Source organism: Dromaius novaehollandiae, chromosome 8, assembly GCF_036370855.1.
Source record: "Dromaius novaehollandiae isolate bDroNov1 chromosome 8, bDroNov1.hap1, whole genome shotgun sequence".
In the NCBI taxonomy this organism is placed as follows: domain Eukaryota; kingdom Metazoa; phylum Chordata; class Aves; order Casuariiformes; family Dromaiidae; genus Dromaius; species Dromaius novaehollandiae.
Window position 1 is genome coordinate 34,780,049 of NC_088105.1, and position 13,929 is coordinate 34,793,977.

General features: G+C 41.2%; 1 protein-coding gene across 6 annotated transcripts in view; it reads left to right on the forward strand.

Annotated features, from left to right (window-relative positions):
* Positions 1-13,929, forward strand: part of ELAVL4 (ELAV like RNA binding protein 4) — a 67,539-nt gene that overhangs the window by 41,340 nt on the left and 12,270 nt on the right. For all 6 annotated transcript variants that reach the window (XM_026112561.2, XM_026112559.2, XM_026112560.2 and 3 more), the window contains exon 3: positions 5,560-5,663. In XM_026112561.2, the coding sequence (XP_025968346.1) occupies positions 5,560-5,663 (104 nt within the window). The remainder of the gene's footprint in view (positions 1-5,559; positions 5,664-13,929) is intronic.

The window sequence follows — 13,929 nt, forward strand, 5'->3', positions numbered from 1 at the left end:
AACGTAGTACTGTGGAGGTACCTTTAACCTTTTGTGTTCAGGTAAATAGTTTGATCCTCATCACCTTTCAATTGAAAGCATGTTTTTCAATCCCTTAGTCATTCTCATGACTCTTCTTTTCACCATCTTGAAGGCACCAGGATTTTTCCTGAAATATGTACACCAAACCTGGGTGTGGTGCTTCAGTAGCTAAGCACACTGCCAAAACTAGAAGCAAAGATTTTCTGCCTCTTTTCAAGTGTCTGGGTTTCATGCCAGGAAGGATCGTTCTAAACCTTTTGCTAGCGCTGCAAGCCAAGATGCGGTTGACTATCTGCCACTTCTCATTTCCCATGTAGGATCCCCATTTGGAAAGTATGCCAGGATTCTTGGTTTGTAGGGAAATACTCTTGGGTTTGTGAAGCAGTTTACTGAGGAGTTTAGATCGCTGTGTATCCTTGCTCCGTCCTCTTTGCTGATTTGCTCTTGTGCAGTCTTTGTGCTGTCTGCAGTCTTCGTGACTGCGGCGTTTGTTTTTTCCACCCATTGATAGAAAATGTTAAACAGCTTAAGGTTAAACAGCTTAGGGCCAAGAGCTGTTTCCTAAGAGAGACCGGTAGGAAAATGTCTTTCTGATGATATCCCGTTCACGTTTCCAGTTTGAGATCTGTCAGCCAATTTTTAATCCATTTAATGTGTACCATGTTAATTTTGTTTCGGTGTATTAATAAGCAGTACCAAGTCAAGTGCTTTATAGAAGACTAAGTATATCAATGCTATTACATCGATACTCTTAAAATTTATAAGTCAAACTTGTAATATCATCAAGAAGGCTGTCAGTTTAGTTCGACAGAATCTGTTTTCCTTAGACCCAACTTGACTGACATCAATTTTATTACCCTTCTCTAATTCTTTATTATTAGAGTCCAGTTATCGAATATTCTGTAATTTTGCCTTGCTCAGCATTAGATTGATGGACCTGTAATTACTTGGGTCATCCAGTCCTCCCTTTTCAAATTTCAGTGCAAAATTGTCTTTCATCCAGGTTCCTGAAATCTGTTCGGTGTTTTAAGAATTATCAAAAATCGCAAGAGTGCCATTTGCCCATCATTTTGAAAGCCGTTCTGTGCAAGTAACCCAGATCTAACTTCAACATGCACAATTTTAGGAGCTGCTGTTTAAAATCCACCTAAGTTACTGGTTAGTACTGCATCTAGCTGCTTTAGGTATATATAACACATCTGTTTTCTCTGCATTGTTACTGTTATTGCCACCCACTAATGAATCAGCATGAACATTAAGGTATCTTTTCCATAGTCTAAAAAAATTCTTTGTTATCCTGACCTTTACTAGCCAGAGATTTCTCTGGTTTTCATTTATCTCATTAACTTCCTGCAATTTTTCTCTCTTAGCTTATATTGGCTTCTATCTGTTTCTCCTTTAATCTCTTGTAATTTATCTGTGGAATTGGCTTAAGCAGACTGGCTCATAGAGGCACATACAGGTTTTTAACTGGCATGGCCTTTTCGTGTTTGTAGGTTTTTGGGTGTATGGTTAGATGGTATTAAATGGGGTATATTTATTATTGTACAGTCCTTCTCTCAGGTCATTTTAATCTCGGTGATTTTCAGGTCTCTGAAATGGAGCCTTCTAAAGTCCAAAGTATGTACATTAGCTTGCAGTTTGTTTTGCATACATGTTTTTAAATCTGTCAAATCATGATCATTTTTACCCATGTTATTGCTAACTTCAGACCTATTCTTTACCAGATCATAGGAGGTCTTCTACTGGCTTTCCTCAGGTCAAGTGAAAAATTCTGTAAGAGCCACAGTAATAGTGATATAAAAAGGTGCTGTTGTAGGATCATGTAGAAATATCTTCTGCTTGTCCTACTGAATCACAGCTTGCAATGAAGCAGTGGATTCCAAGTCACAGAAAATATTTACTATTTACGGTCCTGCTCCTGGGAAGTGTAGCATGGGAATGAACTTCAGTGTCTGTGTGGCATCCCACTGAGAGGTCCAGCTGCTTGCTTTGTGTTGCCAGATTGTGTCCTAAGAAATGTTACTCTTCTTGAGTACATGCAATAAAAGTACATAATTTAAAAAAAAAAAAAAAAAAAAATTCATATTGCTCCACCATGTTCTGGAACAAATCTTTCTTTTCTCTCTCTCCCAGTAACAATTTTTAGTTCTTTCATATCCGTAGTCTGCTTTTTGTCTGACATAAGGTGTATTGCTCTTGAGGGTAATTTGAAAGTAGTATTTTTAGCTGGATATATCCTTTTTTGTTTGTTTCTTAGCTGTAAATGTTTAGTACACTAAAACTTTATGATGTCTGCCAGCAGTCATAAAGCTTTTCACAAAATGATTTTTTCTGGGTTTATTTTCTTTTCAATTTTTTCAGATATTAGAGAGAGGGGGTTTGTTCTTCATTTCGTGATGGTGTTTTGGGGAGATGCTGTTCATAGGTGAACACTTAAAAGTACAAAATGAACCAAAAAAGAAAGGTATTTCTGAAATGGCATACTTTTAACTGGAAGAAATGTCTCCCTTCAGCATCACTAATATACAATGAAGAATATGGCAGAATACAGCAAATAGGAATTTGCTAATTGAAACAACTGCACCAACATTTCAGCAGGCTGCAAAGGTTGTGGGGTTTTGTTTTGTTTTTTTATGATGAATGTTACAGCTTTTTTGAATTAATAGAATTTCAGCATTCAGAATGCTGAGTAGACCAACCCTAACTTTTTGAAGTGATAAATTGCGTACTGTGAGAATATAATGCAGAAAATATAGCAACTACTATACTTGGTACAAAATCACAACCAATAGTATATGAATAGCAAACCTTATTCTATTAAAAGTTTTGTATATTTTGATATTCAAGAATATATGCTAGTGAGAGGAAATCATATCTCTATTTACCTATTATTCTAAGCAAAACTTTATGACAGTGTAATTGTTTGCTTTAAGCCAAGTTCTGCAGGCATGCATACAAATGACTTTGTTCATTTTGGTACCCTTTATCCTCCACCTTGGAGAACATATTTATATTTCCAGTTGGTAATGAAGATTAGAGATGGTGATATCTAAATAACTTCAATAATGTTACTAGAGAACTCCAAGGAAAGGAGTGAATGATCTGTGAAATTTTTGCATCTTTTTTTTTTTATTGTATTGTCATTATTTCCCTTCCCTGTAGTTTCTGTTATCTGTAAGGTTTTTTTAATCTATAGTCTCTTCCTTGCAGTAGTATTTACAGAAGTGGGAATGTTCCTGTGAGAGATTATTAAAAATCATTTTATATAGTTTAGAAGCTGGTCATGCCGTGCGCCTCGGTGGTAGCAGCGATCAGGACATTTAAGCTCATGTTCAGACAGGCTGATGCAAGTCCCAGGGCCTTGAGCTAGCTCCTCGTGTTAGCTACACATTTCTGAAGGCCAATGGGCAACTAATGGGAAAGGTAGGCACGTAAACTTGAGTTATCCAAGCCCTGATGTCTGCATCTCCCTTACTCTTCCATAAAATGAGATTAGTTCCCTAGAGAATGGTTTCCTTCTTCCTAAGAATGTTGAGAATTAAATATATTCAGGATCTGATGTGTTCAGATGCACCATAATCAGTGCATATGAAGTGTCTTAGGTAAGCAAGGACATGAGGAAGGCATAGTATGAAAAGCATCCTTACAATATTCCTGCTGCTGGCTTCTTGCTCAGTCAGACTTTAATCCTTTCCTGGCCATGTCACGTAACTTGGGTAAGGATATTTTTGTTGCAGTCGAGCTCTCCAGGAAGAATGGGTATGTTATACTTCTTTTTCTCAAGTTAAATTGATTGGAGGGAATTGCTCTCGGGATGTATTGTAGTTTAAAACAGCCATTTCTTATCCATCATCCTGCATGTGGGCATTTTAGGAATGAAATACAGTGTTTCCATGGATTTTTAAGGTATTCCATAACATAGCTAGCAGCTTTTACTGTTTTGATCTCACTTTGTAAGACAGAAGCACCTCCAGTATTTGTGTTTCAGCATACACTGTACTTCTGGTGGTGTCTGATTTTGAGAAAAACAGAGGCTTTCTTGTAGTCCAGGAGAGAAAGTACAAAAGCTCTGTGCTTCGGTGGCAGAGTCTGTGCCTCCAAGGTGCATTCAGGCACTTCGTAGGCGGCTGCTTTCACAACCTCCACTTTCTCCATGCGAGAAGGAGCTGGGTTGCTGCTCAGCACTACTGCAGGTAGACAGAAATCTTATGGCAAGCCACTTTCACGAGTGTTTCTGTTCTCCTTGGGAGGGTTTTTCACATGTTGTCTTTCTCCATTGCCTGTGAGCAGAATCACTTAGATCCCTGCGTACAGCAGAGCCCAGGGGCAGGTCGTATTTTTCCCGGATATTCTCCAGACGCACTGTAGAAGTGTATGAGAAATGGGGTAGCTGCAACACAGAAACGGTTGCCTGCCTCCTTGGACTTTGCTTGGTTTTGAAATCTAGTTATCTGTGTCTGTATGCTCTTAAGTATATGTGCCTGAAGAAAAAACATAAGAGTGACTGTCTTTTCCAAATGTCCAGAATATCCTCAATAGGATACGTAAGATGGGGGAATTTGGAAATTTTGCCTTTCAGGTTTATCTTGCAAAATTGGTACTTGAGAATCAGGGAATGGCATCTTTCTGATACAGTTTTTCATCGTCCCTTGCAAGCATGCAGCTTTGTCCCTACCCTGTGTGAGTGCTTCTCTCCTGTGCTGACAGCACGGCCTTGCCAGCTCCGTGTTGCTCGCCCGAGTTATTAACCGGGTCTTCTCTTTCTGCTGCATGCATAAACACAGATATCGCTGGTAAAACAGAAGCCGTTGAAATGATTAGGGCTGTTAAAGTGGGCTCCCGCCACCCCGTGCACAGCAGCAGTTGTTGTGCTGTTTCTGTTTTGCCGTCATCACCAATACACTGAGATAATGCAATTTCTTACCCTGGTGCAAACACAGTTTCTTATCCTGGTGCAGTTTGATCCATCCTTCCCCTTCCTGTTTACCAGCTGCACACTGAACAATAAAACGATAGGAAGTGGGGTTTGCGAACTTCTCAATCGGCTGCTTTAAGGCTAATGTTATAGCACTGTTTCCTAATTTTCACATTTTTTTTTAAACCTGTAATGTTATTTATAAACAGTAGCAAAATTGTGTTCTTCTTACCCTGTTTAAGTGGTCACCTCGTTCTTGCTCCGGCCGGTCAACCGGTTGCATTTATTATGAACTCGGCACCAAACTCTCTATAATTCTGCTGATGTCAGCCCTTGGGTTGACACTTTTCGGTAAACTCTTGGAGAAGAGCGGGCTGAGGGGTAACGGAGGGGTTTGCTTTTCATTTTTAAGTAGGAACTTCAGAGCAATTGTTTAAAATTTGCATGTTGGCTTCTGCTGTATTAAGGAGATAATGGAGTGGTGAAGAATGGCATAGAGAGCATAGGTGAAAGCAGGTGAAAATGGACAATGGAAGACAATTTTGATCCCACTTTTGGAAACTGTTCATGTGCTAAAAAGATACTAAGTCCTTTTTTGTTTGTTTCTTGTGTTTCAACAGGGCAGAGTTTAGGGTATGGATTTGTTAACTATATTGATCCAAAGGATGCAGAGAAAGCCATTAACACTTTAAATGGACTCAGACTCCAGACCAAAACCATAAAGGTAAGACAATACAAAGAGCCTTTTGCTAAATTCACAAAGAGGAGAAAATAGTTGAAACAGTTTCTGGCAATTCATCGCTATTTTAATCTCCCATTGCAAGGGGCACAGCTAACAGCTCATCTTTAGAACAGTGGAAGGAGGAGCAGAAGATAAAACTTCTCTTCTTTCTAATTGCTAGTATTTGTTAGGGGGCAAAAGGTAACAGGGAGTTCTTTGAAGTGTTGCAGTGGGATTTAAACGTAGAATAAAACAGCCATAGTGATACTGTTATATAAACAGAGGTGAAATACATGATGGCTTGTTCATAAATAACAATTACACATTTTCTTCTGGTGGTTTTAATGAGAAATAACTTGACATAAATTCTTTTTCAGTGACACTCATGTCATTGTCAGATACTGAAAGCATGTTTCTCTCAAGTTAAAATGTACTGTTTTAAAAAAACAATATATTTTTTCAATTTTCCCATCTTTAGTTTGATTTATTCTTTTAAAAGCTAGAGGGATTAGCGATCCCACTGAAGTCTCTCATTTCATTGTTGTAATAGACCATTAGTTATTTAATGACCTTCTTTAGTGGTCTCACAAGAAAAGCAAATTTCTACACTGTCACGTTTTTTGCTGCATGGCTGATGAAGCTTTTTTGAAACAGCTTACAGAAAATTTCCCCATCCCAAATTCTGACAAATAATCAGGCTTAAAGAATGTCAGTGAATGAAAAAATTGAAGGAGAACAAATAGCAAATCTGATTCAGATTAACTGAAATAGCTTTGATCATTTTAGAATGCCGGCTTTTGATTTGTGCTATTTTCCTTAATTTTTTTCTGTATTTAATTTCTATTTCAAAGCCAAAAAAAATCACAGAGTATATATAGAATTTTTACTTCTGAAAATATCTGTACAATTATGTCAATAGTTTTATATCTTGTAAAAGATACTGTATGGCCAATAACTTAGTTGTACTTACCCTTTCTCACTAAAGATTGTGATTTGGAGAGTGTTATTTCCTAAGGCAAAAATATTTGTTGAATTCTTGTGCACCTCTAGGGATTGTTTCAAAAAGATTTTTCCTGGTTGGATTGGCTGATTAGTCAAGAACAATAGTGTTGAGCTGAGTGTTATGAAGAGAGACTAATCGTATGGATCATATAGAGAACAGTATTTCCAAACATCTGAACAGGTCCATCCCGTGTGTGTGTGTGCGCACCATATACCAAATGTTCACAGCAGGATTTTACACAGTTTAATATACAGAAAAAATTATAAGAATATATAAGGTAAAGCAGCAAGGTCTGCCATCTTATCAACTGCTGCAGGTGGAAATGTAATGCTCAGACTCTGCAGTTTCCACTTGCAGTGGAAAGCTGAGCAGCGAGAAAGTTGATTAAAATATCTGTTTTTCCTCACATCTCATTTTTTGGCTTTGTGAGCGAAAGCAGTGCTGTTGTATTTGTGGTATTCCAGGGCAACAGGAGATATGTAAGCTACAAAAAAACAAACATAAAAACCAAAACAAACAAACAGAATCCAAACCCCCCCCCCCAAAAATTTTTTTTTAGTTTCTCTTATGCACCCTGAATAAAACAAAATTAAACTATTACGCCTTCCAGAGTAGCTTTATCTTTTACAGTGAAAGTTTTGTATTAGTTAGGAACTTGCCGTGCTAAAACATCTTTGAAGAATGTTTTTTCTGTAATTTTTTTAATTCACTTTAAATCATACAGCAGGTAGTTTATTAGGTTTGGGTTTGTTTTATGCTTATTAATAACTAGCAGACTTTTATAGAGTACATGAAATTTTGTTGGGCTCTTGAAAGCTATTAAAATTTAACAAGCAAGAGATTGATCTGACTTTACATATACAGGAGTTGCATAATTTCTTCAGTGATTGGGAAGAAATGCATAGTATGTAAAACAACTTTTTAAATAAGTATTTACAAGGTCGCCTAAAACTAACCCAAAGCAGTTTTTGCTTTAAATAGCCAGGCTTTGTGCACATGGATGTTTAATCAGCAACTTCCAATACAAATTGCAGAACGGCATCTTACCGCCTCACCTTGCCCCCATGTTTTTTTTTCTGTTGTTGTAATCATATTATTGCTTTTAGAAATCTTATTAAATTAGGTCTGCTTCCCTGGGTACTGTGTGGTGTGGATGGAGGTTTCCCAATGTTCACGTTAACGGAGTTGTGAATCACATTTTTAACGTTCCCGACAGCACCTCGGTCACTGGAGGAGACTACACTTAAATTCAAAAGTCTTGCAAAGCAGTAAGAAATTATACTCAGTGCTGCTAAACTCTGCTAGCTTGTCTGTTGCCCCCACAGTCCCCTTTCTGGCATTTCACTGTGATTCATTGTAAGGCTGAAGTATTCCAATTCATGGATTTACTATATTAAATTTTCAGAGCCTATTGCTTTTATTCTAGCTAGATGCCCTTTACAGTTTATTAAAAAGTGCACTTTCTAAGCATTAAAAAAAGCTTCTCATAAAGAGCATGTGGAAAGTGATTTGGTTAGTACATACTTGTTTTTTAGGTTGAAAAATGATTAAGTACTAGGATAACACTGAACTGTAAAAGTACGGAGTACTTTTATTCTGTTTGCTTCATGCATGTAGTTTGCTTTTAAGCCCAAGAATGAATCTGTAATGTCGTATCGACAGATAGATCAGGCCCTTGGCCTCTGACCGTGCGCAGTACGCTGCGTAGCAGTGCCTCCGCAGCTTGTATTTCTTTGGTTACCTTTCTGTTTGGAAGCTGTTTTGATAGAAATTTGTGGAAGCGATAATCTGTGAAAGCCATTTTGCAGGGGCAGATTACCTCCACTTCCCCGGTCACCTTGGCCCGGCTGGCTTTTCCCTCTCTGCTTGCTGAGACGGTCCCTGCCTGTGCTCTGCTCTCCCTTGCGCCTAGGCTGCATAGGAGGTGGCTCTGGGGGCATATTGGCACTCATTTTTTTGACCCCGTAAGGCTCAATTCCTGTTCAAAAAGAGCGAGATTTTAAATAGCTCCAAGTTCAGCATGCGTCCCCAAATCCTGTCCTTTTACTTTCTGTAACATTTTGTGGCAGCTTAATGTTCTCTCTCTTTCCTGACGCCTTGCAAAATAGCCATGCATTCACAGGAGGAACTGGTTTTATAGCAGGATCAGCAAAACAGCTAGGCACAGTCTGCACTCAGATGTGCAGACTAAAATAACTGAAGAAATGTTCTTTTTATTATTGTGTTGCAATAAATAATCCCTTTTCACTGTAGCAGCTAAAATATTTATGTGCATTTTATTTAAGTCAATGATGGCCTTTCAAGTCAAAGTCGAGAGGTGACTATTTACAGAATATCTGTTTGGGGAAAGCATTGAAGGGAGTGTTATGCGCGTGGTGGTAATAGGTTATACATGCTATGTTCCTCCTTAGCTGATCATAGCGCATATTTTATTTACGCCATTTCATAGCATCATCATCATCATTTTGTGAGGGAAAGGGACCTCACTTTATTTTTACAGCTAAAGCTTTACATAATTCTACAAAATAGTTTGGAATGAGTGAAGATACAGCATGTGTTGAAGTAAATGCATATTCCAGAAATGGAATCTATTTTTAGAAATTAAATTTGCCCATCCATAAAAGCACATGAAAGGTCACTGCTGCTGCTGAAGATTGCCTAGCAATTCAGTTGCATCAAATATCAGAAAGAAAACAAGATGTGTGATGCATGGGGTATAGACTGTTTAAGCTGTGCTGCTTTGCACCGGAAAAACAGCAGCATCTGAAAGGATGCGAAGGAAGCATTTTACAGTTTGCATGGCGATTCAGGTGATCTGACTTCATGTTGGAGGACATTAGAGCAGGGACAGAATAGGATTTTGAAAGGAGGCTTGAAAGCAAAAAGAGAGCGAATGATCACCTAAAGTGCAGTCTTGGATCCCCCCTCTCCTCCCTTTTTTCTGTCTCTGGAGAAATAGGTTGGTTTGTTTTTCCCCTCGCAGAAGTGGACAGCATGCTGTGACAACTGTCAGACCAAAAGGAAGCGTCCGTAGTGAGAAGAGAGAGTCCAAGCTGAACTAATAAGCCCTTGATTTCTTCTGATTTTTTAAATTTATCAAATCCGTAAGGTGATTAAATACCAAACAAACAGGATCATTCCACTATGGCCAGAGGTTTTCTCTGCATCTCAAATTATTATACATTTTCGGTTAAATAAATAATTAATGTGGAATGTAACTACTGATATTTATCATTTCCTATTGTTAGTTCAAAATGTTTGCTCTTGCCTTGCTCTCATTTGTTTTGATCAACAGGGCAGGATGGTGCTAGTTTAAAATGCAGTGAATAGGACTAGGGGGAAATATTTTTGTGGGTTTTTCTGGAAATAGAAATTAGTAACACTACTACTCCCAGCTCTTGCTATTTATTTTTATTTCTCTGGCATTGTTCTAAACGGCCAGGTATTTTTACAAAATTCAGTCTCTAAATCCGTCCATGCTAATTCTTGTAATTATTCGCAAAATTACAGACCATCACTACAGGATAACCAAATAATAGCCATCTCAAATTTCATCCATCTTGCAAAGTCGAGAGAAAAGATTGCCTTCGAGTCCCGCTCGGCGCTTGCAGCAGACGCTGGCAGTACGAGGACGGGAGGGAGGCTGAAGCTGTTACAGCCCCGCTACCCTCCGCTGCTCGAACCAGGAGCTGCCGCGGCGAAGGAAACCACGGAGAGAAACCGCACCTTCCCCATCCAGCCCCGCGCTGCTCAGGGCTTGAAAAGTTAAACCCAACTGCTTGAATTCTGGCCAGAAAGCTCTTGGCAGGCTGGCAGTGCCAGGAGCGCGGCTCCGTGCGGCGTGCCCCCGCCTGCTGCCCTGCTGCAGAGCTGCCTCCTCGCCGTTTCGGGCAGCGCGCTCCCGTTTCCAGCCTCGCGCGTGGCCCCGTGCGGGTGACAGGCCCGTGCACGAGTGCCGGCGAAGGCTCCCGGGGGACGTGGCACGAGAGCAACGGATGCGGTGCTTGTGGCGTTCGCAGGCTGATCGGCAGGTCAGGCTGCGGGTGCTACTGCTGCCCTGGCCCATGAGGCCGGCCACCATATGGAGCCTCTCCTCCTGACAGAGAAGTGGGGTGTTGTGAAAGGCCAGGCAGCGTCGGGAGGGCGTGTGGAGATGCGGAGATGTAGGGAGGTCAAGGCGTTATGGCCAAGGGGAGGTGCAGGGTCTGGGCCGCTGGCCATGTATATGGTGGAAGATGCTGGGAGGGGCTGGGCCTGTGTTGTGGTGAAGATGAGTGTGAATTTAAGTGTTCCACGTGTTTGATTGCACTGGGCACCCTCTGGTACAGCGATGCAGCGTTTCGTTTCGAGTCGGGCAGGTGCAGCACCCAACATGCTCTTACAGCTGATCGGGTAGATTTAGACACACTCAGCTGCGTTTGGTTTTCCTAAGCTCCAGTGAAGCCTTGTAATGGATGGAGGTGTAAAAGAGCATGCACTCCTTTCCTTCCGTGGAAACTTAGATTACAAGCGTTTGCAAGCTGCAGATCTGCGATGTAGTCCTTCCTCTGTAGTTCCTTTTAAAATTAAGATAATCATTTTGGTCTATTGTGTGGTAGCCCATTAGCCATAGAAGAGGGGTCATCTGCTATGACTGCAGATCCCCAGAATAAAGCCTTGGACAGGAAGCTTTAAAGATGCCACAGATCTGGAAAGGCTCAACTAAGTTTACAGTATTTTTGCTCTTTGGGAGGAGGCTCTGTCTGTGTAACCTTTTGGACTTTGTAGTGCTTGTTAACAAATTCTTTTTCACCCTAGTGCCTGTAGTAATTCAGCCGCTCTAATGTAGGGGACCTTTCAGTGCTGTGTTTTGTGCAAATTCCAATTTGGCTTTGCTGCTTTCAGCATGCACCAGAGCGCCTGTACCTATTAGTCTTGTGCATCTGTTCTTAATCGAGATTTCTTTTTAACTGCTTCAGTTTTGCCAACGAGTCCTTTTCATTCCGCAGAGCAGGAGCAATTATTTCTCTTAGCCCTGCTCTTGATACAGCCAGAGTGCTTCTAGGTTATTATCTATGGACGTCTTTCCTGAAATGATGGGATAGACCATTGTATCTTACCTGCAATCATAATTAATCCCAGTAAAATGGCATTAAATCACTCAACAGTAAAGTGCGTTGTCACTCCCCTACCATCCCCCATCCAAGGACTTGGACAAGAGAAAGGAGAAAGTAGTGCATTTTGCAGATGTGAAGATACTCGAGATTTTGGTCTTCAGCATCTGGACCAGGGGCTTTTCCGTATGTGTGTATTTGGGCAACGGGCATAGCTTTCACAGGAGGGTTGCTCAAACCTGAATTTTTGCAGAGTAAGGGCACGGACAAGGGCCCTGAAGTGGCTGTTAGGACTTAGTTTCTTTTCTGTCCTTACTACATCGTTGGCTTTAGGCAAATTTTATTTCCATGTTCCCTGGTTTTGTGTGTGTGTGAAGCGAGGAGGATTGCACTTGCTTACCTGCGTGGAGCTCTTTGGCCCGTCGGCATTAGGTGCTTGCAGGGCTTTACAACAGAGCAAGCAGGAGAGGCTGTGGCTGGAAGGAAGTGTCATCCCCATCTTGCACATTTGGACCTCGAGCAGAAACAAATTGTGACCCATGCAAAATCATGCAAGAAATCCTACATCTGTCGGCTTGTCATGCAGAGGGACAAAGCGGAGTCTTTCAGAATTAAGGTCGTTATGAAGTTGTTTGTTTCCTTTGTCGCGGGAACGTGTTATACAAGCGATTTGTGAAAGGTGCCCAGGGAGCCATTTAACACCGGCTGCACCTCACCTGCGAGAGGCTGGAGATGTGTCTCGGGGATTAGAAGTGCCGTCAGCTGGCTGGTTCGGTGGCCTGGGGACGCCTGCGCTGCCATGCAGCGCGCTCTGATTAAAGGCTCCTGTCTGGTCTCGCGTTCCCCAGATTAGTAACACTAGATGCAGAGCGTGATGCGTATTTTTTCTCGAAGAAGAGGAGTTCTGGTTTTAAAAGACAGGAGCCGCTAGGTTGCTTGTCGGCAGACGCTGTGACCAGGGGCAGGGCGGCTCTGCCGGCAGAGCACGTCGTGTCGCTGAGCCACGGTGCCGCTCCACTTTGGAGGAGGCAGAAGCCTGCAAGGTCTCTCTGCCTTGCTCTATTTAGACCTACTTTGGGGAGGAGTCGTCTAAAGATGGACTTGAGGTTTGAGAAGCCCAGGATTAGTAGAGGAGCTGAAAGCATCTTTTAAGATGAGCAGCAGTGAAATGGTTGAGTGTCAGCGTTTAAATGGCTGCCATTAAGTGTCAAGAGTGTTGCCTCTTTAAGACGTATGGGATGTGTTCATGCCTCTGGGTGCTTTTGCTGGAGGCTGGCTGACTCGCAAGGGCGAGACTGCATCAATTTACGTTCTTAAGAGTCTCGAGGTTAGAAATTTTTCAAGACGTCCTCTGCATGGGGAAATGGGTAGGAATCAATAGGGAAAATAACTGCCCTATCTTGCAGATTTTTCCGTGCTCACAAACTGAAAATAATTGTGCATTTCCATGGCAGTTATGAAATGCTGGCCCCTGCATGTCTCCAGTAGCGTTCAGAGAGAGCAGTGCAGTCTCTTAAGAGAGGGCTACTGAAGAGAAGCACTTACACAAGCTAACCGGTGTTCAATGTCAGATGAGAAATATCCTAGCAAATGCTTTTTTTTTTTTTTCCACTGTTACTGTGTGTATATTTATAGAAATGAACATTGGAGGCTAGTGAGCCATAAAATGAATTGGATAATATTTTATTATCTTCCTTGCAAATTTGACCTAAGAACTCTAGAATGATCTTATGCGGTGAAATATAACACCGTCATCAGACCTGCAACCATCGTATGAACGGACAAACTCCTCCGCTCTGAGAACGGCCTGAGCCAACAGCAGTTTGGCATAATCCAGCTCATTTATTTGGGTTTCTTGTGGTGGTTCAGATTTCCAAATTCTTTCCTTTTTCAGTGTGGTATTTCGTTATAGGGCCCTAACACTGCTGTGAGCAAAAAACGATTCTTAATGGGAGACAAGTGTGAATATGAAGAATGCTGCATCCTTACTGAGTGCTTTACGGGTTTCAGTGACAAAATGGGAGTTTTTGGCTCATCTCCTTGATAACTTTTACATCACAGGGAACTTCTGCGGTGGTGGAGGGTCAGGGTGGGTAGTTTCTTCCTTTGATAGTTAATACATCTGGAGTACACCTAGTCCGCAGTGCTAACTGAGTAATAGCTCGAAAGCAGG